At 35.9% G+C, this 24,351-nt stretch overlaps 1 protein-coding gene across 3 annotated transcripts in view; it reads right to left on the reverse strand.

The window, feature by feature from the left end:
• The window catches only part of CNTN1 (contactin 1), a 391,770-nt gene that overhangs the window by 46,562 nt on the left and 320,857 nt on the right, over positions 1-24,351 (reverse strand). For all 3 annotated transcript variants that reach the window (XM_037847170.1, XM_037847168.1, XM_037847169.1), the window contains 3 exons: positions 21,997-22,067; positions 19,088-19,322; positions 14,580-14,683 (listed from right to left, as the gene is read on the reverse strand). In XM_037847170.1, coding sequence (XP_037703098.1) covers positions 14,580-14,683; positions 19,088-19,322; positions 21,997-22,067 — 410 coding nt within the window. The remainder of the gene's footprint in view (positions 1-14,579; positions 14,684-19,087; positions 19,323-21,996; positions 22,068-24,351) is intronic.

The raw sequence follows: 24,351 nt of genomic DNA on the forward strand, positions 1-24,351 counted from the left end.
TAATTAAAGTGATACAAATACATCAGAATTTCATCACAATTTACTTGCAATCTTTTTAAACATGTTACGTGACAAGGACATTAATTTTATTGACTAAGATGTACACCACATTTCAAAAAATCTTCATTCCTTTTTAACAGCTTTTTCATCTATTTTAAAGAGCAGAAGTTTGTTGACTAGATTAATATGATAAAGGTCATTATTAAAAGAGACTGTAAATGAGGAATTGAAGTGACAGAATTTTTCTGAGAGCTCATCCAAATTTCCTCGAGGCACTTGGCAAAACAAAAGGAAAGAACAAAGTTTTCCTTAATTTTCTCTTTGTACGTACATCCTAAATGACTGGTGACTTTATTCATCTAACTTTGGCAGGGATCTGTGTGGTCACGTGATCTCCATTAAAATTCAAAATAAACTGAAGCAGCGGTTTAACTATGACCCTGTAACTAGGGAGAAGAGTTAGTGAGTGTGCCAAATAATCCTTGATTCCTTTATTTTAGAATATGAGAGTTGTATAAAATTTTTCACATGTAAACTTTACCTTTACAAATGAAAGCATCTGACAACAAAATTATTTGATTATTTGAATAATCTGTCCCTCCTTAACTTAAAGCAACTTATGTTTACAGGACTTATATTGCTTTCAAAGAGTACTAAAATAAATTATATATGTATAATATATATTAATATATAATAAATTATATATATAATAAATTTATATATATATGTGTGTGTGTATATATATACAGTGCCCTCCTTTTTATCTGTTCTAACTGCTGGCCAAGCCTTTAGAGATAATTTCCAAATAGATGATAAAATAGGACTGTTGCATCTTGATCCTCCTAGTGAGTTTTCCATTGCTGTGAAGCACCATTAGTTTGTGAGAAAATTGCCTGGAGTAAGGAATGCAACCTGTTGTAACGGAGCTGAACAAATGCGTTGCTTTTGATTAATCACTAGGGAAATGAAAAGAGAGTCTTACAGAATTAGTGGAAATGGATTATCACCACCAGAAAAAAATGCAGAGCCCATTTTATTGAGAGTAGATCTTAAATTTATTTTCATATGCAAGGGAAACAAAAAGTGTATCTTTTCTCTCCATTGAATGCTATGACATTTTAAAATTTTATCCCTATCTCTACATGCTTCTAAAAAGTCCCATACACTCTGTCTCTAGTTTCACCTTATCACAGTGCTTTTTAAATAATTATGAAATCGCCTCATTGCTTGCCTCTCTTCTATTACTAGTTTATATAAACTCCTTGGAGGCAGGTGTGTATTACTTATTTTGAAATGCTCTTTGCATAGGACTGTATTTGGTAAATGGTACTCATTCATTTGTTGAACAAATGTTTATTGGGTACTCACTTTACACCAGGCACTGTGATAGCTGCAGAGGATGCAGAAGAAAACCAAGCAATCATGGCCTTTGCCATATTTAAAAGAATAAATCAAAATACTTAATTTCACCTAAAACTACTACTATCTTTTATAGAGAACTCTAAGTCTATAACTTTTTCCTCCAAGAAAATTTACTCCTTATAAAAGTATTAGAAAGCTAAAAAAAAAAAAAAAAAAAAGCCTCAGAAAAAAGGCTAACCCCTATTTTTAATAAGGAATAATTAATTTCTCCATAAATTCATGAGCTATAATAGTATCACTGTCACACATAACAATCATATCTATTTCCAGGAAAATCTAAGAAATTTTTAGGAAAAAAGCTCTTTCCTCATTTTTTTCAAAGAAGTTCAGAATAAAGGAATGGATGCTACCAATTACAGAAGTGCTTGAAGATGTTAACACTTCTGAAAATTAGGCTAGCTTCATTTCATTATTTGCTACTTCAGTAAATTTGGTATCAGATTTCCAAGTTCTCTCTTCATTTCTGAAATTTCTCTTTCTGAACAAATAATGCTCTGACAAATGAAAATTCCTCTATAAAGGATTCTTATACAGTCTTTAGAAAAAAAAATCTAAATACGGTATTTAAGTGTAAAAAATTAAAAGACTGACATGCAAAAAAGCTCACTCTTTAAAAAGATATATGATATTTTAAATTACCCAAATTCGAGACTAATTTGAGTATTAGCACATGGCATGAACTATTAATAGCAATAATAGAAACTGTTTGAAATCATTGCGGTATGATGATCAATGGGAGCTACTCAACATTCCCTTTTATTTCAGTCACTGCTGTAGGAATCAACCAGTCCTGCATAGGCTGCAGATACCCACAGGTACAACCAGACAGCCTTCCACCTCTGCCAGTGCCACGAATGGAATTTCTCACTCCCTGTCCTGGGTCTTCCTTGACATTGCAGTGTGATACTTGCTCAGCATTAGCATGGAAGCGGGAGAGGAGGTGATGCTCATGGGTATTGGAGTGGATGAATGCTTCCCATTCATCCCAGTTCTGAGCCACATTCACAAAACTCTTCCAAGGTCCCAGTGGATAGAGCACCAGATGCCCACAGTGGTTGCTAAGATAAATCTTATATCAGAGACTCCCTCTTTCCTGTTCATTCTGTGTGTCCCTTAGGCCTACTCACTGGAATCATATATTTTTTAAAAATTTTTAAAGTGACTTTTCCCCACATCTTTGTGTCAGGCTTTGTGTTGGGGGAATCCACACTTAAGACATATGCCTGTCTGAAATAAGAGAATGGACTTCCTAAATAGTGGTTTATGCTCACCATAAGAACCTGTCAAAGCATTTGAGTAGACACTCAGGATTGAGGATTGTTAATGTTTTATGATAATTATGAAATCAATCAACTCTGCTAATCTCTGATTCAGCTGCTAAGGGTTTTTGCATTCATTATTCCTGATAGCATATTTTGCTTGTTTTCATTATATTAATTAAGTCAATGTTTTACTTGCTGAGTGAGCAAACTAAGTCTTTTGCGGATTCCTGGGCAGGAGCCCAAAGTTCTGAAACTTGGGCTTTGATAAGGACTTTCTGTATTCCCCTAGCTCACCTGCACTGCAGGAAAACTCCCTAGGTATGGAGATTAGACATGTGAAGATTTATAGCTAGGCAAGAGGAAAATAGAGTAAAATTTAAACATTCTACTGAGGTACACTTTAAAACCACAGAGGAAAAAGGTTATTTTTAAACACAACTGCCTACAGTTTTGACTTGAGATGTCAGGACATTAACCTTGAGAAAGGGTCAATCAAACAGGACTTGGGGTTCTCCTACCCTTTTTTTTTTTAATGTGCTCCTTTTTTTTTCTTTTTTTTTTTTTTTAACTCTGTTTCCTTATAACTTATACACATAGTACATTTTCATGGGAAGTGTGTGTGGTGCAATATCAGTTTTCTCCATTATCTATCTTGTTAAACAACTGGCTCTTCTTATCATATTTTCTTTTAAAATAGAAACAATAAGCACATTATAGTCAAACTTCCCCCCACAAAATAGCAGGAAAACTTTCTTAATGGAGAATAAAATTACTAAATTTCTCTTTTAAGCTTTACTTCTTGTCTCGATGCTCATATCTCTATGTGAAAGGTGTTTGTATGGAAACAATAATTTTGTGATTTATTTCTAGCACTTTTAATCAACCATTCTTTGGAGAGGCAAGACCTAGGTTTAAATCCCAGTGTGCCAATTATCACTCAGATAAACATTTCTAAATCTTACTTTCCTCATCTTTAAAATGGGGGTTATAATAGTTTCTCTCCTCTGGGGTTGTGTGGATTCAAAAAAGTGAGTTTTATGAAGTGTTTAGCATAATAAGAGTTCAACCAATGCTATCACTGTTGTCATTAACATACTAATCTTTGTTGTCCCTGTGGTCCTCATCATCAGCACCATCACCATCAGTATTATCATAATTGACATCAAATGCCCAGTGACATAGACTGGGGAAGAACATTAAACACAGCTTATTTTATTTATTCCATACAAGAGTTCTATGAGGCAGTGGTTACTCTCTCAGCTTTACAGGTGAGAAAACAAATGCTCAGGCAGTTCAAATAAATTGCCCAGGAAATTCCTAAGTGAAAAAGCTGAAATAGAAACCCATGTCTGGGAGGCGGGGCAAGATGGCGGACTGGTGAGCTGTATGTTTTAGTTACTCCTCCAGGAAAGTAGGTAGAAAGCCAGGAACTGCGTGGACTGGACACCACAGAGCAATCTGACTTTGGGCATACTTCATACAACACTCATGAAAACGTGGCACTGCTGAAATCAGCGACATCTGTAAGTTTTTGTGGCCAGGGGACTGGCGCCCCTCCCTGCCAGGCTCAGTCCCGTGGGAGGAGGGGCTGTCAGCTCCAGGAAGGAGAAGGGAGAACTGCAGTAGCAGCCCTTATCGGAAACTCATTCTACTGATCCAAACTCTAACCATAGATAGACTGAGACCAGACACCAGAGAATCTGAGAGCAGCCAGCCCAGCAGAGAGGAGACAGGCATAGAAAAAAACAACATGAAAAACTCCAAAATAAAAGCGGTGGATTTTTGGAGTTCTGGTGAACATAGAAAGGGGAAGGGCAGAGCTCAGGCCCTCAGGCTCATATGCAAATCCCAAAGAAAAGCTGATCTCTCTGCCCTGTGGACCTTTCCTTAATGGCCCTAATTGCTTTGTCTCTTAGCATTTCAATAACCCATTAGATCTGTGAGGAGGACCTTTTTTTTTTTTATCCTTTTTTCTTTTTCTAAAACAATTACTCTAAGAAGCCCAATACAGAAAGCTTCAAAGACTTGCAATTTGGGCAGGTCAAGACAAGAGCAGAACTAAGAGAGCTCTGAGACAAAAGGCAATAATCCAGTGGCTGAGAAAATTCACTAAACACCACAACTTCCCAAGAAAAGGGGGGTGTCCGCTCACAGCCATCATCCTGGTGGACAGGAAACACTCCTGCCCATCGCCAGCCCCATAACCCAGAGCTGCCCCAGACAACCCAGTGTGATGGAAGCGCTTCAAATAACAGGCACACACCACAAAACTGGGCGTGGACATTAGCCTTCCCTGCAACCTCATCTGACTGTCCCAGAGTTGGGAAGGTGGAGCAGTGTGAATTAACAAAGCCCCATTCAGCCATCATTTCAGCAGACTGGGAGCCTCCCTACACAGCCCAGCAGCCCAGAACCGCCCTAGGGGGACGGCACTCACCTGTGACATAGCACAGTCATCCCTCAACAGAGGACCAGGGGGAGCACGACCTAGAAGAGGGACCCACTTGCAAGTCTCAGGAGCCATACGCCAATACCAAGGACTTGTGGGTCAGTGGCAGAGACAAACCGTGGCAGGACTGAACTGAAGGATTAGACTATTGCAGCAGCTTTAAAACTCCAGGATCACCAGGGAGATTTGATTGTTAGAGCCACCCCCCCTCCCTGACTGCCCAGAAACACGCCCCATATACAGGGCGGGCAACACCAACTACACACGCAAGCTTGGTACACCAATTGGACCCCACAAGACTCACTCCCCTACTCACCACAAAGGCAAAGCAGGAGAGAACTGGCTTGCAGAGAACAGGTGGCTCATGGACGCCACCTGCTGGTTAGTTAGAGAAAGTGTACTCCACAAAGCTGTAGCTCTGATAAATTAGAGATAAGGACTTCAATTGGTCTACAAATCCTAAAAGAACCCTATCAAGTTCAGCAAATGCCAAGAGGCCAAAAACGACAGAAAATTATAAAGCATATGAGAAAACCAGACGATATGGATAACCCAAGCCCAAGCACCCAAATCAAAAGATAAGAGACACAGCACCTGGAGCAGCTACTCAAAGAACTAAAGATGAACAATGAGACCATAGTACGGGATACAAAGGATATCAAGAAGACCCTAGAAGAGCATAAAGAAGACATTGCAAGACTAAATAAAAAAATAGATGATCTTATGGAAATTAAAGAAACTGTTGACCAAATTAAAAAGATTCTGGACACTCATAGTACAAGACTAGAGGGAGCTGAACAACGAATCAGTGACCTGGAAGATGACAAAATGGAAAATGAAAGCATAAAAGAAAGAATGGGGAAAAAAATTGAAAAAATCGAAACGGACCTCAGGGATATGATAGATAATATAAAACGTCCGAATATAAGAATCATTGGTGTTCCAGAAGGGGAAGAAAAGGGTAAAGGTCTAGGAAGAGTATTCAAAGAAATTGTTCGGGAAAACTTCCCAAATCTTCTAAACAACATAAATATACAAATCATAAATGCTCAGCAAACTCCAAATAGAATAAATCCAAATAAACCCACTCTGAGACATATTCTGATCGCACTGTCAAACACGGAAGAGAAGGAGCAAGTTCTGAAAGCAGCAAGAGAAAAGCAATTCACCACATACAAAGGAAACAGCATAAGACTAAGTAGTGACTACTCAGCAGCCACCATGGAGGCAAGAAGGCAGTGGCATGAAATATTTAAAATTCTGAGTGAGAAAAATTTCCAACCAAGAACAGTTTATCCAGCAAAGCTCTCCTTCAAATTTGAGGGAGAGCTTAAATTTTTCACAGACAAACAAATGCTGAGACAATTTGCTAACAAGAGACCTGCCCTCCTGGAGATACTAAAGGGAGCCCTACAGACAGAGAAACAAAGAAAGGACAGAGAGACTTGGAGAAAGGTTCAGTACTAAAGAGATTCGGTATGGGTACAATAAAGGATATTAATAGACAGAGGGGAAAAATATATATGACAAACATAAACCAAAGGATAAGATCGCTGATTCAAGAAATGCCTTCACGGTTATAATGTTGAATGTGAATGGATTAAACTCCCCAATTAAAAGATATAGATTCGCAGAATGGATCAAAAAAAAATGAACCATCACTATGTTGCATACAAGAGACTCATTTTAGACACAGAGAGACAAAGAAATTGAAAGTGAAAGGATGGAAAAAAATATTTCATGCAAGCTAAAGCCAATAGAAAGCAGGTGTAGCAATATTAATCTCAGATAAACTAGACTTTAAATGCAGGGATGTTCTGAGAGACAAAGAAGGCCACTACATACTAATAAAAGGGGCAATTTAACAAGAAGAAATAACAATCATAAATGTCTATGCACCCAATCAAGGTGCCACAAAATACATGAGAGAAACACTGGCAAAACTAAAGGAAGCAATTGATGTTTCCACAATAATTGTGGGAGACGTCAACACATCACTCTCTCCTATAGATAGATCAACCAGACAGAAGACCAATAAGGAAACTGAAAACCTAAACAATCTAATAAATGAATTAGATTTAACAGACATCTACAGAACATTACATCCCAAATCACCAGGATACACATACTTTTCTAGTGCTCACGGAACTTTCTCCAGAATAGATCATATGCTGGGACATAAAACAAGCCTCAATAAATTTAAAAAGATTGAAATTATTCAAAGCACATTCTCTGACCACAAGGGAATACAATTAGAAGTCAATAACCATCAGAGACTTAGAAAATTCACAAATACCTGGAGGTTAAACAACACACTCCTAAACAATCAGTGGGTTAAAGAAGAAATAGCAAGAGAAATTGCTAAATATATAGAGACGAATGAAAATGAGAACACAACATACCAAAACCTATGGGATGCAGCAAAAGCAGTGCTGAGGGGGAAATTTATAGCACTAAACACATATACTAAAAAGGAAGAAAGAGCCAAAATCAAAGAACTAATGGATCAACTGAAGAAGCTAGAAAATGAACAGCAAACCAATCCTAAACCAAGTACAAGAAAAGAAATAACAAGGATTAAAGCAGAAATAAATGACATAGAGAACACAAAAGCAATAGAGAGGATAAATATCACCAAACGTTGGTTCTTTGAGAAGATCAACAAGATTGACAAACCCCTAGCTAGACTGACAAAATCAAAAAGAGAGAAGACCCATATAAACAAAATAATGAATGAAAAAGGTGACATAACTGCAGATCCTGAAGAAATTAAAAAAATTATAAGAGGATACTATGAACAACTGTATGGCAACAAACTGGATAATGTAGAGGAAATGAACAATTTCCTGGAAACATATGAACAACCTAGACTGACAAGAGAAGAAATAGAAGACCTCAATCAACCCATCACAAGCAAAGAGATCCAATCAGTCATCAAAAATCTTCCCACAAATAAATGTCCAGGGCCAGATGGCTTCACAGGGGAATTCTACCAAACTTTCCAGAAAGAACTGACACCAATCTTACTCAAAATCTTTCAAAACATTGAAGAAAATGGAACATTACCTAACTCATTTTATGAAGCTAACATCAATCTAATACCAAAACCAGGCAAAGATGCTACAAAAACGGAAAACTACCGGCCAATCTCCCTAATGAATATAGATGCAAAAATCCTCAACAAAATACTTGCAAATAGAATCCAAAGACACATTAAAAAAATCATACACCATGACCAAGTGGGGTTCATTCCAGGCATGCAAGGATGGTTCAACATAAGAAAATCAATCAATGTATTACAACACATTAAAAATTCAAAAGGGAAAAATCAAATGATCATCTCAATAGATGCTGAAAAAGCATTTGACAAAATCCAACATCCGTTTTTGATAAAAACACTTCAAAAGGTAGGAATTGAAGGAAACTTCCTCAATATGATAAAGAGCATATATGAAAAACCCACAGCCAGCATAGTACTCAATGGTGAGAGACTGAAAGCCTTCCCTCTAAGATCAGGAACAAGACAAGGATGCCCGCTGTCACCACTGTTATTCAACATTGTGCTGGAAGTGCTAGCCAGGGCAATCTGGCAAGACAAAGAAATAAAAGGCATCCAAATTGGAAAAGAAGAAGTAAAACTGTCATTGTTTGCAGATGATATGATCTTATATCTGGAAAACCCTGAGAAATCGATGATACAGCTACTAGAGCTAATAAACAAATTTAGCAAAGTAGTGGGATACAAGATTAATGCACATAAGTCAGTAATGTTTCTATATGCTAGAAATGAACAAACTGAAGAGACACTCAAGAAAAAGATACCATTTTCAATAGCAACTAAATAAATCAAGTACCTAGGAATAAACTTAACCAAAGATGTAAAAGACCTATACAAAGAAAACTACATAACTCTACTAAAGGAAATAGAAGGGGACCTTAAAAGATGGAAAAATATTCCATGTTCATGGATAGGAAGGCTAAATGTCATTAAGATGTCAATTCTACCCAAACTCATCTACAGATTCAATGCAATCCCAATCAAAATTCCAACAACCTACTCTGCAGACCTGGAAAAGCTAGTTATCAAATTTATTTGGAAAGGGAAGATGCCTCGAATTGCTAAAGACACTCTAAAACAGAAAAACGAAGTGGGAGGACTTACACTCCCTGACTTTGAAGCTTATTATAAAGCCACAGTTGTCAAAACAGCATGGTACTGGCACAAAGATAGACATATAGATCAATGGAATCGAATTGAGAATTCAGAGATAGATCCTCAGATCTATGGCTGACTGATCTTTGATAAGGCCCCCCAAAGTCGCTGAACTGAGTCATAATGGTCTTTTCAACAAATGGGGCTGGGAGAGTTGGATATCCATATCCAAAAGAATGAAAGAGGACCCCTACCTCACACCCTACACAAAATTAACTCAAAATGGACCAAAGGTCTCAATATAAAAGAAAGTACCATAAAACTCCTAGAAGATAATGTAGGAAAACATCTTCAAGACCTTGTATTAGGCGGCCACTTCCTAGACTTTACACCCAAAGCACAAGCAACAGAAGAAAAAAAATAGATAAATGGGAACTCCTCAAGCTTAGAAGTTTCTGCACCTCAAAGGAATTTCTCAAAAAGGTAAAGAGGCAGCCAACTCAATGGGAAAAAATTTTTGGAAACCATGTATCTGACAAAAGACTGATATCTTGCATATATAAAGAAATCCTACAACTCAATGACAATAGTACAGACAGCTCAATTATAAAATGGGCAAAAGATATGAAAAGACAGTTCTCTGAAGAGGAAATACAAATGGCCAAGAAACACATGAAAAAATGTTCAGCTTCACTAGCTATTAGAGAGATGCAAATTAAGACCACAATGAGATACCATCTCACACCGATTAGAGTGGCTGCCATTAAAAACAGGAAACTAGAAATGCTGGAGGGGATGTGGAGAAATTGGAACTCTTATTCATTGTTGGTGTGACTGTATAATGGTTCAGCCACTCTGGAAGTCAGTCTGGCAGTTCCTTAGAAAACTAGATATAGAGTTACCATTCGATCCAGCGATTGCACTTCTCGGTATATACCCGGAAGATCGGAAAGCAGTGACACGAACAGATATCTGCACGCCAATGTTCATAGCAGCATTATTCACAATTGCCAAGAGATGGAAACAACCCAAATGTCCTTCAACAGATGAGTGGATAAATAAAATGTGGTATATACACACGATGGAATACTACGCGGCAGTAAGAAGGAACGATGTCATGAAACATATGACAACATGGATGAACCCTGAAGACATAATGCTGAGCGAAATAAGCCAGGCACAAAAAGAGAAATATTATATGCTACCACTAATGTGAACTTTGAAAAATGTAAAACAAATGGTTTATAATGTAGAATGTAGGGGAACTAGCAATAGAGAGCAATTAAGGAAGGGGGAAGAATAATCCAAGAAGAACAGATAAGCTATTTAACATTCTGGGGATGCCCAGGAATGACCATGGTCTGTTAATTTCTGATGGATATAGTAGGAACAAGTTCACAGAAATGTGGCTATATTAGGTTACTTTCTTGGGGTAGTGTAGGAATATGTTGGAAGTAAAGTAGTTATCTTAGGTTAGTTGTCTTTTTCTTACTCCTTTGTTGTAGTCTCTTTGAAATGTTCTTTTATTGTATGTTTTTTTAAATTTTTTTATTGTTTTTTATTTTTCATACAGTTGATTCAAGAAAAAAAAGGTAAAAAGAACAAGGAAAAAATATGCAGAGCCCCTTGAGGAGGTGGTAGAGAATGCAGGGGTATTGGCCAGCCCCACTGCGATGGTTGCTAACATGCCCACAGACATAGGGGACTGGTGGTTTGATGGGATGAGCCCTCCACCACAGGATTTGCCCTTGGGAAGACTTGCTGCAAAGTAGAGTCTAAGCCTCCCTACAAGTGTGCCTAGGAGCTTCCTCCTGAATGCCTCTTTGTTGCTAAGATGTGGCCCTCTCTCTCTAGCTAAGCCAACTTGAAAGGTGAAATCACTGCCCTCTCCTCTACGTGGGATCAGACACCCAGGGGAGTGAATCTCCCTGGCAACGTGGAATATGACTCCCAGGGAGGAATGTAGACCTGGCATCGTGGGACGGAGAACATCTTCTTGACCAAAAGGGGGATGTGAAAGGAAATGAAATAAGCTTCAGTGGCAGAGAGATTCCAAAAGGAGCCGAGAGGTCACTCTGGTGGGCACTCTTACACACAATTTAGACAACCCGTTTTAGGTTCTAAAGAATTGGGGTAGCTGGTGGTGGATACCTGAAACTATCAAACTACAACCCAGAACCCATGAATCTCAAAGACAATTGTATAAAAATGTAGCTTATGAGGGGTGACAACGGGATTGGGAAAGCCATAAGGACCACACTCCACTTTGTCTAGTTTATGGATGGATGAGCAGAAAAATAGGGGAAGGAAACAAACAAACAAACAGACAAAGGTACCCAGTGTTCTTTTTTACTTCAATTGTTCTTTTTCACTTTAATTATTATTCTTGTTATTTTTGTGTGTGTGCTAATGAAGGTGTCAGGGATTGATTTAGGTGATGAATGTACAAGTATGTAATGGTACTGTAAACAATCGAATGTACGATTTGTTTTGTATGACTGCGTGGTTATGTGAATATATCTCAATAAAATGAAGGAAAAAACAAACAAACAAACAAAGAAAAAAAAAAAGAATGGTCTATTGTGAACATAATTAACAACACTGAATCATATATGTGAATGTGGTTAAAAACGGGACATTTTAGGTTGTATTTATGTTACTAGAATAAAAAAAAAAACATAGGATTGTACAACACAAACAGTGAACCCTATTGAAACTCATGGACTATAGTTATATATATTAATTATATATATATAATAATATATAAAAATTATCTATTACAAAAATTATAATTACAAAAATGTTCTTTCATGAATTGTAACAAATGTACCACACTAATGCAAGGTATTAATAATAGGGTGGTATATAGGAGTTCTGTATGTTAGGCATAATTTTTCTGTAAACCTACAACTTCTCTAATAAAAAATAAATTAAAAATTAAAAACATTAACAAATAAATAAAAAATGTCAAAAAAGTGGAAAAAAAAAAAAAAAAAAGAAACCCATGTCTGCTCATAAAAACTTTCTACTTAATTTGGAGTGTTACAAAAAGTCAGAAATCTGTGAGACTAAACTCCTCCATAAGTAGGCACTTTCCCTTGAAATTACTATTTGAGAAAATCTTATTTGCTAAAATCACTTTTCTGCTAACTATTAAATTGAGAATCTTTGATTGAGACTTACTTCCCAATCAAAAGAACTTATATATTCTGATTACTGTTTGAATACACTGGTACCAGTTATTACTTCCTACCCTATTATTTTTACTCCATTTGTTGGAGGCTGTAATATAGACAATATATTACTCTCTCCATGGGCAAAGGGGCTCTCTCGCATATTTTTAATGAAGTCAAATGTATAGTTAGCATTTTTGACTCAATATTAAATTATCTTTTTTCTTCTTGTTGTCATTATTAGAAACAAGTAATATAAAAGAAAACAAATTCTATGGTCTAAAATTTGGTTTTCTAACTTCATATATTGTCTTCTCCTAAAGATACCTTGGACTTGTTTACTACAGGAATTTAAAACATCTAGTGAATCTCTTTTCCACTTCTTAAAGCTGTAAAGGTAGTTGTCAGTTTAGTAAGTTATGAATAATGGGTATTCAGAGTCCACTCCTATTATTCCTTTTTCATGGTAATAATTTCCGCTGAACCTTTGCAAAGGTGATTTGAGATCTACCCAAATCACAATCTATGGGGCCAGATAAAGCTTCCTGTTAGTTTTTGGGTGTTTCTGCTTAAAAGTGTGGTTTGCATTTGTGGTTACATACCTAACATGGCCTTAGGAAAGCTCGACTGTAACACTTTATCTGATCATTCTTCATTATTTCTACTAGTACTCAATGAATATTTATTTAGTGCCCATTGTGGTGGTCTAGAACTGTATGTACACCAGCAAATCACGTTTTTAAAGCTAATCCATTCCTATGGGTAAATACCCATCTTAAAGTAGGATCTTTTGATAAGACTACTTCAGTTAGGGTGTGGCCCAGGGTGGGTCTTAATCATTTTATTGTGGCCCTTTATAAGACAATGAAATTCAGACAAAGAAAGATAAAGACAGGGAAGCAAAAAGCTGAAAGCAAGGAAACCCTGAAGAGAAGGGAAAGACCAGCAGATGCCACCGTGTGCCTTGCCACGGACACAAGTGTCCAGGATCACTGGCAGTGATGATTCCTAGATCTGGACATTTTCAAGGCTTCAAAACTGTAAGCTTTTAAGCTAGTAAATTCCCATAGTTGAAGCCAACACATTTCATGGTATCTGCTTTGAGCAGCTTAGCAAACAAAAACACCTACCATGTGCCAGCACGGTTTTAGGCCTTGGAGATACTTCATAGACAGATGAGGAAAATGGGGGAACAAGAATTGAAAGGGCAAGCTGGCACCCTGTGCTGAGCCCGGTGTTTGGAACTCCCCACTGCCCACAGCTCCAAAAGGGCACACACTGAGTCAAAACAAAGGGAGTCAGAAAACTTCAGTTTTAGACTCTGCTCTGACACTTTTATTAGTGCTGCAACAAGATCTTTGGCATCCATTTGCTCATCTATAAAGGCAAGATAATGCTACCAATCTCACTGAATTTGTCATTCCTTATGCTTAAAATTATCAGATGACTTCACTTTCCCTACACAGTCATCTAAATTCTTCAGCATTGTGTTAAAGTCTCCAACTATCATTTTAGTTTCAACTTTTCAGTTCTCATTCCCTTTGCCTAAGACAAGTGCTTCCCTTTTTATCGAGCTAATTTCTATTGGTGCTTTAAGAATCAGCTCAAGGGATGTTTTCTTTAGGACATTTTGATTGTTGCCAATTTTCTGCCTTCACAGTTAAAATTATGAGGCACATATTTGGTATATTTATAATTGTTTCTTTTGAAGGGACTTCTAGAAGCAGAATTACTGAGTCAACAGGATGAACATTTTAAGGACGCTGTTATAAATGAGCAAAATGCTTTAGAAAAAGCTTCAGCTTCACCAGCATTTTATAAGAATGTTTCAAACGAAAGGCCTTGGCCAACCGTACATGTTATTACCTTAGTTTTCATTTTGACCAACTGTTTGACAGCACACAGGACTCAGTATCTCTCTGTGCTAAGTCAGTTAGGAACTTCTGTTTTACTCTTAAAAATTATCTTATAAATGCACATTAAATTAAACAGAAAGAGTATAGTGTTATTTTTCATGTGACTCAGTAGAACACAGAGCATTGAAAGATTCAATGCATTTGAAAACTTGTCATGATACATTTATGAAAAAACGTATTTAGTTCAACAAAAATTGGACCCACCTGATAGCCTTCCACTATTTTTTCTATGACATGCTCCCAATGTACAGAAATCTCAGAAGATGATAAGACTTTTACACCTACTTCTGTAGGGGCTTCACTGGGAGCTGAAATTTGATGAAAACATTACATTCTTAGTAAGAAGCATACATAAATTCAAATAGCACCATTTACCTTAAGAATGAATTCAAAATATATTTTAATATTTCCAAACTAGACAAAATAAGTTCAATAATTTTACTACCTATTTCTCTCTCTCTCTCTTTTTTTTTTTTTTACTAATGTTACTTACTTTCATGGTCATCCTTGATACATACAAATTCATATACAAAAATGTTAATATAGACATTCTCACACTTACACTCACACTTTTATGAACTTTGGAAAGCTTCATGAATTTCTATGGTACCTGTGAGCAAGAACCATACTAATATTTTTGTTGTTTTTGTATTTCTTCAAAACAACTTTCCTAAGAAAGCCCATTGATGCAAATGAAAATATTGAGCTTGCCAACTTGACATTATCAAAAATAGGAAGTTTGATATTTAATATAGAAAATTGCTCATTACAATTAATTTTCTTTTTACATGATCTAACAACATAAGGCAATATTATTAATAAAACATCCTTTTTTGTTCAAGCTTAGATCATTTTTCCCCCTTAAAGTCCTTTGAAACAAGTTATGACATCTACTGCTGCTTAGGCTCAGGAAAGGTTTTTTTTTTTTTTTTTTTTGAGTTTCTCACTTTCGACCATTGCTTAGAAGAGAGTAAAATATAGGTTCTGGGGAAGAGGTAAAGGAGATGGTCATTTGAAGAATGACTCAAAGTCTTGGAGAGGTGCAGAACTAGTTCCCCTCAGGGAGGTTGCAGTAGCTGCTGTGTGTGCAGCAGACGAGCTCTGTCCTCTTTTCGTTACCCAAGAAGTTGATGTCCTCACAGTTGTGCATACATGACAGTTTTGAATAATGATATATACTGTGCCCTTTGCTTGTCAGTATATAAACGTTCTCAGTGGCACAGGACTGTTGGTACTTCAGGTTACAGGACTTCATGCCATCGTAGCACAACCCAAGATGATATTTTCTACATTTATAGCACATGTCTGCAGTCTCTGTTCTGGAGTGTAGAAGTTCACCCCCAGACAGACAGAGCAGAGAGGCTGTGCCCAGCAGGAGGAAAACAAACATCCTGGGACTCTGTCATGGGCAGCTCCTCGTGGGAGGTGCTGGCTCTTCATCTCCTATGACATGTCTCTGGGCTGTTCATCTAAGATTAACTGCAGGAAAGCTTTTATACATCTAATCTTCCAACTGGGCATCAAGTCAAATATGTATCAAAAAGGCTTCTGTTCAGGGAAAAAAAAATTTACATCCCTCATGAAATTTACACACAGAAACTAAGGAAACTTTTAAGCAGGAGTAACCAATTTTTATTATCTTTCATTAATAAGCCATCCCACACATGGACGCTGTCACCTCTCCACATTGAGATGAACATGTAGCACTATGATTCATTTCTTAGCAGTAGGAGGAAGGATTAACACACAAGCTTCAGTACCTGCAGGTTTCATGAGATTCATGAAGCATTTAGGAAAGAAAGATAATTAAATACAAATGGCCATGACTAAATACAATGCAAGCATGGCCTTTTGCTTGAAAGCTTCCTTTAGTATCAAATAAAGCAGTTTAAAAAGTAGACATTAGGTGAGAAGACAACTTGTAAAATGCTTTTTCACTTTCACTTTCTCTGTGAAATGTACACGGTGTTGTTCAAATTACTAAAATTGACTCAAGTTAGTATATGAGCTAACAGGCATAGGGAATACAAAATTTGTCATTCGGGACTTTTCTATTTTTTGATAATAAATTTGAATGATTTCCTTCTACTTTTTATTCTTTTAAACTATACAGTTGATATAACTGGATTTATATATCTCAGAGGTAGCAAACTTCAGATTTACAACTTTGTTGTAAAAATATGGCTCAGGTTTTGCAGTCTGTAGAAATTTCTAAAATCTCATAGGGAACAAAGGATGGCTCTTATGTACTGAGGTCTCTCATCCCTTTGGGGATGTTGCTGATGCATCAGACTGGTGTCTTTGATGCACTGCTAAACAGCCCTGCTCCATGGAAATCAGAAGATATGAGTCTTGTGGAGGAATAAGTAAAAGCATTGAAGGATTCTGAATTTTAGGCTAAGGATCTTAGAACACCTTAATCAAAACTGGAACAGTCTCTGCACCCCTCTCAGTTCTTTATGAGAAACAGAAACCTCAGAGAGGATTTTAGAGTTAGAGATCATACCCCAATCCATTCATCTTCCTGATGGAGGAACTGAAGTCCAAAAGGACTAAGAGACTATTTTGAGAACATTTATTCTGTGACACTATATCAGAGTCACTGTTAATGGGGTTCCCAAATCACAGGTCTTGTGCTATTTCCTCTGTATGCTTTATTTATTAAATTAATGAATAAAAAAGGAATACTATAACTGGAACAGTCAAATCTTAAGGATGTATGTCAGGCTTTGTAGTCATGTGCAAACATTAGAGTAAAATTCAGGTTTCTGAGAAAGGAGAATGCTCTGCTTTTAGCACTTAGCCCTATACAAGAGCACATAGGTATAAAATATAAGGTGGCTACCATGTGCTGACAAGAAGACCTGGTCATGAGTCAGGATATAACTGATTCACTGTGCTTCACTCTATTACATAGTAGCAGTTTAACGGCAAAGGCTTGGAATTAGGAAGTCCTGAATTTAAATCACACTCTTCCACAAAGTAGCTTTCTGACCTTTTAAAGCTTCAGTTTTCTTATGTGTAAGGAGAATGGTGTATAAAGTATATAAAGGATAATGTGCAAAAAGTGCTTACTGTAGTATTTGGCACGTAGAAAGTAAGTAGTAATGGTAGCAATTATTCCATAGCTGGCTCCGTACGGGCCACCTCTTCTAATCATTGTACCCATGTGAAAAAGTGACCATAAGTGTATTTTTCTAAGTTCCATTTAAGAACTTCAATGGCACAGTATGACAAACATAATCTCTTAGAGTAAAAGGAGATAAATGACTTAGCCTTTGCCAAAAATGTATTCATACTTAAATATGAAAATGTGAGAGAATCGACAATTTCTTAAAGCATTCCACATTTAAAAACTTTCTTACAATTCATTGGACAGTATATTATATTTGGACAAAATTTAAGTTTACATTGCTTTCTTAATTAATGTTTTTATTGTTAGGAAAATGGTAGTATGCTTGGCACTACAGCTTTCTTGTCAGGTGAATTTGAAACAATTCCAATTGGAAATTTCTCCTTAGAAAAGATTAAAATGAAATATTTATTTGATTGCCTTTATTCTTTGTATTGGAAGTGAAGATCATGGGATGATTTGAATACATTCTAAAGTTTTATAAAAGTTAAAGTTAATAATTCTACAAATAAATAACATATATGAGAATGTGTTCAGTCCAAGAGATAGCCAAATGTCTATTTTGGAGGAAAAATAGTTCAAATTGCATAAACCAAAGTAGTGAATAGTGTTTTACTTCTAAGAGGACAGGAGAAAACCTCATACCATTTTAGCTTTTGAACTTTTCCACTTGTACCTCTACCATGGGCAAAGAGAAACTTGGCCAAAGTGAACATGTTAGCTCAGAAGGCAATGAAATTTTGATTTGCCTTTCTAGCCATTAATTATTTACATGTTGTATATGAGTGAAGAGATATAATAAAGTCTTATTTTTTTAACATGAAAATAAATAATAAAAACATTGCAGCTTAAATAGGAAATCATATAATGGCATATAATTATATTTAATCTAGAACTGTGTGTTATTTAGTATAGATGTATTAAGTCCTATGTGGACATGCTCAGTTCAGTTAGTTTCTAGGAAAAAAAAAAAAAAGAGCCAGTATCAGGTTCCCCCCCCTCCACCCCCCAACAAAGGGCCTTCAGGACAAATTCTTCCCTTTCTAAGAAAATATTTCAACTGACTTTCTGACCTGTTTTTCATATAATTATGTCTCCCTTTAAGACATTCCCAGCATTCAATTATTATAACAAAAGAAAGTTTCCATAAAGGCTACAATCACACAAATTTGGGGCTAAAAAGGACAATTAAAAAAAAAAAAAGTATATGTTAGGAATTTATACCTTGAAAACAGGATGAATACACAAGCATACTGAGGTTCCAATCAAGTGTGGAAAATTTCTGACTGCAAAATTATAAACAGGAGGCCTGTGGAGGTTATTTCAGTGGAGGCTTCCTAACTACAGGGACACGATCCAAAGGCTGAAACGATTTTAGTGACCCGTGTCATTTAGATGGAGAAAGAGACTGAACAGTTGTAATCTGGCTCAAAGAAATACTCATTAACTAAATTAATAGTACTATTTAAAGGTCTTAACAAGTAAGACCTGAAAGAAAGCCAACTACATAAGGGTCTACCAGGGAATTAGGTGCCCTCCCCTCCCCCACCTTGGATGCGAAGAAAGGTCTTTGACCTACCGTCCTGTGCTGAATTAATGACTGCTGTGAGGCTGTAAGGCCCGTCTCCTTTGTTGTTGAAGGCCTTCACTTTTACTTGAAACGCGGTGGAAGGGCGCATGGTCTCATCTTTATGGACATAGCGCCCTGTATTTGGATTAGTAACTGTAACTTTCTTCCATTCTTCCCCATCAAAAGGCTTAAATGCCACTACATAACCAAAATTGTTGCCATAGTGGTATTCTCTTGACAAAGGCTAAAAAAGAAATTACAATATCGAATAGGTTTAAGCTGTACAGTTAAGAGGAAGAAACTGTTGCAGATAATAATGATAGGCATGGAAGTGTGCTCTTTGTAAAAATAGGCATCCCCACACTATTTCTTAAGTTAGTGCTAGCTGAAAATCTCAAGGCAAAAATATGTTTCCAACATGTGATAATACTAATTAACCAAGTAGCCTACTTGTACTTTCCAAACCCCAGGGAGGCTCCCAACTCTCTGCCTTTTCACTTTCAGTTCTTCCTGCCTAGGATGTCATATGTTTTCATCCTTCACTTTCTTCAGGTAAAAAGTCTTCTCCTTAATTGTATTTTCTTTGACTTCAGAATCTGCCATTTCAAGACTCTTTTATGAACATTTCATATCCCACCTCCTGGCTTTATTTTTTCTCCTTAACAGTACCGTGATCTAACACTATATATCTTAATTATTTATTTACTTTATTGTCTAGTCACTTTCAACTACAGAATATAGGTTTCTGAGGGCAGAGATTTTTGTCAGTTTTGTTCACCTCTTTATTTGTATCACCTAGAACAGGGCCTTAAATAATATGTATGTATGTATTTATTTTGCATTCTTTTTTTTATTTGAGAAGTTGTGGGCTTACAGAAAAACCATGAATAAAATACAGGATTCCCAAAAACCACAACACATTGCATTAGTGTGGTACACTAGTTACAATTGATAATAGCACATTTTTATAATTGTACCATTAACTTTAGTCCATGGTTTACCTTAGGGTTCATTGTTTGTGTTATTCAAATAATATTGATTCAATTTAGTAAATGAATTTCTCTAGAATTGAAAAGAAATTTATATATGACTCTAGAATTTCTAATCGAAAAATAGAAACAGGTCAGAGGAAAAAGAAAGACAGAAGGAGAAAGGAAGGGACTATGGGTAAAACTGTACTCATTTGGAAAAGGTTGGCTCTGGGCCCTTGTCTGAATCCATAACAAAGTAATTTCTCTGTTTTGCATCATTTTCTCAGAGTTTCTTATACACATCAGTTGAACAATAAAGAAACCTATATTGGCCCTGACAATCCTTTATTTATAAATACTGATTTAAAGGTAGTTATAGTGAGCACTTGTCATTTAGTATTTTTAAGCCATTAAGAAAAATGTGCAAATTGTATACTTATTTTTCCACCACAAATTCAAAGCTAAGGTGTTTTGAGTCGAAAACCTTGAACTAAAAACAGTTGCCTGAATATACTTAGGTTAAACAGGAAGACATATAAAAAGTTCAAAGAATAGAAGTTGTACCTGGCTGTATATTATGGATATCTTGAAACGGGTACACAATGTGTTTTTAAATTATTAGATAGTTCAGTCTAACGGTTTTACAGCTGTTTAAACATTTTCCTTATTGATTATTCTTTACTTAGTTTTTACAATTTGGACTGTGTCAGTATCACCTATGGAGCTTTAAAAAATGATTCTCGGGCTCTATCCCCAAAGAATTGATTTCGAATTTTCAGAGTAGGATTTCCAATTATGCATCTTTTGACAAGCATCCCATCTTACCCTGAAGCAGATACCAATAAAGTTTTTGAAAAACAAGCCATATGGAAAAGAGTAAAATGTTCTAATTTTTCTATTCGCAATTTTGTCTGTTATATTGACACTAAAAGTTACAAATAAACAATGTGAAATTCAGAGAAACATAATTTTTTGTCAAATCTTGGTTAAAATATGATTTAATGCTAATTTTAAAATATGATTATACAATGCAGAGTCAAGTCAAGATTTGCTAAATATTCTCTTATTATATACATGAATTTGACTCATGCAAAGAATAAACCTTCCATTTTGTCGGCAGTCCCTCAAAATCTTTGGAGCCTACATTGTGTTCTTTGACTATCTGCAGTGAATAAACGCTAAAAATGTTTAAAGAATAAATGGATCTATATAAAACACCTGGATAAATGCCAGATGTCTAATTCAGAGAAGTTTGTGCTACCACAACCTTCCCCAACCCCTCCCAATGTCTCTGTCTCTCCCGTTTCAAAAAGTCAGCTAAATGTATTATTTTCTAGACTTTATAGTCCTTCACACAGAACTTTCCTTCAGGTCATGAAAATTTAATGAAACATTTTGGATACCTCAATAAAAGTTCCATGGGTGACTTCTAAACCTGACCTATCATGAAGGCGTATATTCTCAGAAGAAGTGATCAAAATATGTCTTCAGTGAGGAAGCAGGCTCCAGTTTTAAAATGAGTTTTAATTAAAAGTTTGTAAATTGAAACTTTGGAATTTAGAATGTCCAGAAAAAAATGTTACAAATTATAGTTGTGCTATCAGGCCACAAGGAGATAAAAATATCTCTGGAATCAGATAAGTGGATGTTTAATCGTCTAGGTCAACATGTCTCTTAGCATCTAAGATCCATTTTTGCATAGGAACTGTACACTAAGCCACAATAAGCCAGATAAAAACTGACATGCATTTAAGACAAAAAAACAAAACAAAACACAAACACACACACACACACACAAAAAAAAATTTAGTAATTTATTCTTCCTGTGCATTGGACATTCTCTTTTGTTTCAATTTATTTCAGAAAACAAAATGTGTTTGAGAATAGGTACAAAGAAAAGTATAAGTATAACGCAGCCTCTAATATACGCAACTGATGAATACTTACTGCCCATGTTATGGTCAGTTCTCTGTTGCTTCCACCCCCACCTCCTACATCTGAAGGAGCCACATTAGGTGCTGAAACAAACAAACAAAACAATAACAACAATACAAACCATATAATTTTTTTCTGACATTAGAGTTCTTATTAAATACGGAAATCATGAGTTTTTCTTTCACTAGGAAAGACAGGCTGCACACTGGGTCACACAATTATAATAACAATGGCTCACAATACCTGTAACAACCTGTTATACCGCCAAGACCAAAATTGATCTGCTGTCACAGGAAATATAGAAAATGTGCCAGTTTCCCTCAGCAAAAGCTAAGGAAGCATACCCACCCCCATCTTTTCTTTTCTGTGTCCTTTCGTTTAATATGATTTTGAGATATTAGAAATACTCTGTTGGAAGAATATTTTACATCTCTTAGTTTTGATACCTATGACCTTCTGACTACTTACTGCTGTGTTAGTTTTATGCTTCAATCTACAAATAAAGGTGAAGAAATAGACCATTTGCATTAACATTGGATAATGTTTCCCCAAATATCTGAAAATATTAGAAATCTAATATTGCCCCTTATACTCTTAATTCTAATCCCTAAATTTCTTTTGGAACCTTGCCCTAGCAGTGAATACAAGTCTCCCGCACCCTATCCTCTTATATCAATCTCCCTACTAGAGAGACTACTCTCTTCAGTCTTTCCCATCCTTAAAAATCTTCCTGTAGCAGTGCTTTCCTCTTAATCTCCAAGCCATCATACCCTTTCCTGTCTCTTAACTGCACAGAAGAACTGCTATATGACTAGTTTTTGTACTTCAACCCCATAATCTCTTTTTAACACCTCATAATCTGTTTTCCACCCTCTTCATATTACTGAAATCACTCTCTCAAAAATCACAAAATTGCTTCTACCTGCCAAGTAAAATAACCTCTTTTTTGACTCACTCCATTCTTTGTCCTTGAAACTTCTTAAGGGTAGGTGCTGTACCTTATTGGATTTGTATCCTTATCACCTAACTGGGGTTGTAAATATTACTAAAGTATAGCTTGTCCCTGCATGTGAGGCACTTGCAGACCAGTTAGGCAGATGAAATCTGTGTTTCTAAAGAGAACATAAATTTTCCCCTATAGATGCTTTGGCTTAGTTGGAAATATCATTCCTAAATCTGTTTACATTTCAAAGAAGTGTTCAAGGTCAATTCTTCCTTGGGTCCCCATATCCCTTCCCAACTAGAAATAGCTATACCTTTCTCAGAATGCTTACAGCATGGGGTCCATCTACTGAATTACTGAATTGCAGATCCTAACAAATGATTGTGATTCAAAGATACATCCCTCATTCCTCAAAACTCTTCTGATCATTGTCATGTAAATTCCTTGGTGTAGTGTGTACTTTAATTTTAATTGCACAGAAATAAACAAAAAAATATATACCTTTTTTAATGTCTATAAAACTATGTGATGATTTCCTTTCCTAAGGAAGAAGTTAATATGAAATTTGAGGGATTTTATTTTACTATTCAGCTGTCACCATATGAATGTTAGAAAATGAAATTGAGTTAACAGTGGTGTTAAAAGATAATTTCCTTGAAACACTAGATAAAATACATTTGAAGCCTAGGATATTAAAATAACTCCTGGAAACTTTTTTAGCCCCATAATTCATATTCTTAAGTTAAAACTCTACATGCTGTGGATGGAAAAAATAAGGATTTTATCTTATAAATCAATTAATAAATCAAATTTTGTGTGCTTAACTCTAAGGATAAATATAGTGGTCACAAGCAAATGATTTCAAAAATAACTCTAAAATAATTTATTATACTGTAATTTTTTGACTCAAAAATTGCCTCTATCAGTGCAAGTATTATTTGCCAAAACATTTCACACTAATGCTTATTGTAAAAATTAACCTTTTTATTTGGAACACAGCTAAAAATGAAGTATGCTTCTGTCAGTTTGAAGATTTTTTTCCATTTTATAATGATTACAACAAACACTTTTTAACAAGCTTTGAATAAGTAATTCAAGACGATTTGCTCTTCAAAGATTATCTATCAAACTACGATGCTACAAACAAGACATACACAAAAGCTGAGAAATAAAAGTAACTGTATTCTTCAATAGAGTGTTTTTCTATTTTAACATAATTGGCTCCAATCCCCCCACTTTGCTTTGAATGTGCAATTGTAGCCTTAGCAGTTAAGGAAATTTTTTCACAGGTAGAATTGACACAGAAACTACATATATAACACGAAGCTGAGACTGGGACAGCGTGGTGGTTTGCATTCAGCTCAGTGGAAACAGGACTTGGCCAAACAGTGGCTCCTTTAAGGGAAATAAATCACCCTAAGAAC

The sequence above is a fragment of the Choloepus didactylus genome, chromosome 8 (assembly GCF_015220235.1).
Source record: "Choloepus didactylus isolate mChoDid1 chromosome 8, mChoDid1.pri, whole genome shotgun sequence".
In the NCBI taxonomy this organism is placed as follows: Eukaryota; Metazoa; Chordata; class Mammalia; order Pilosa; family Megalonychidae; genus Choloepus; species Choloepus didactylus.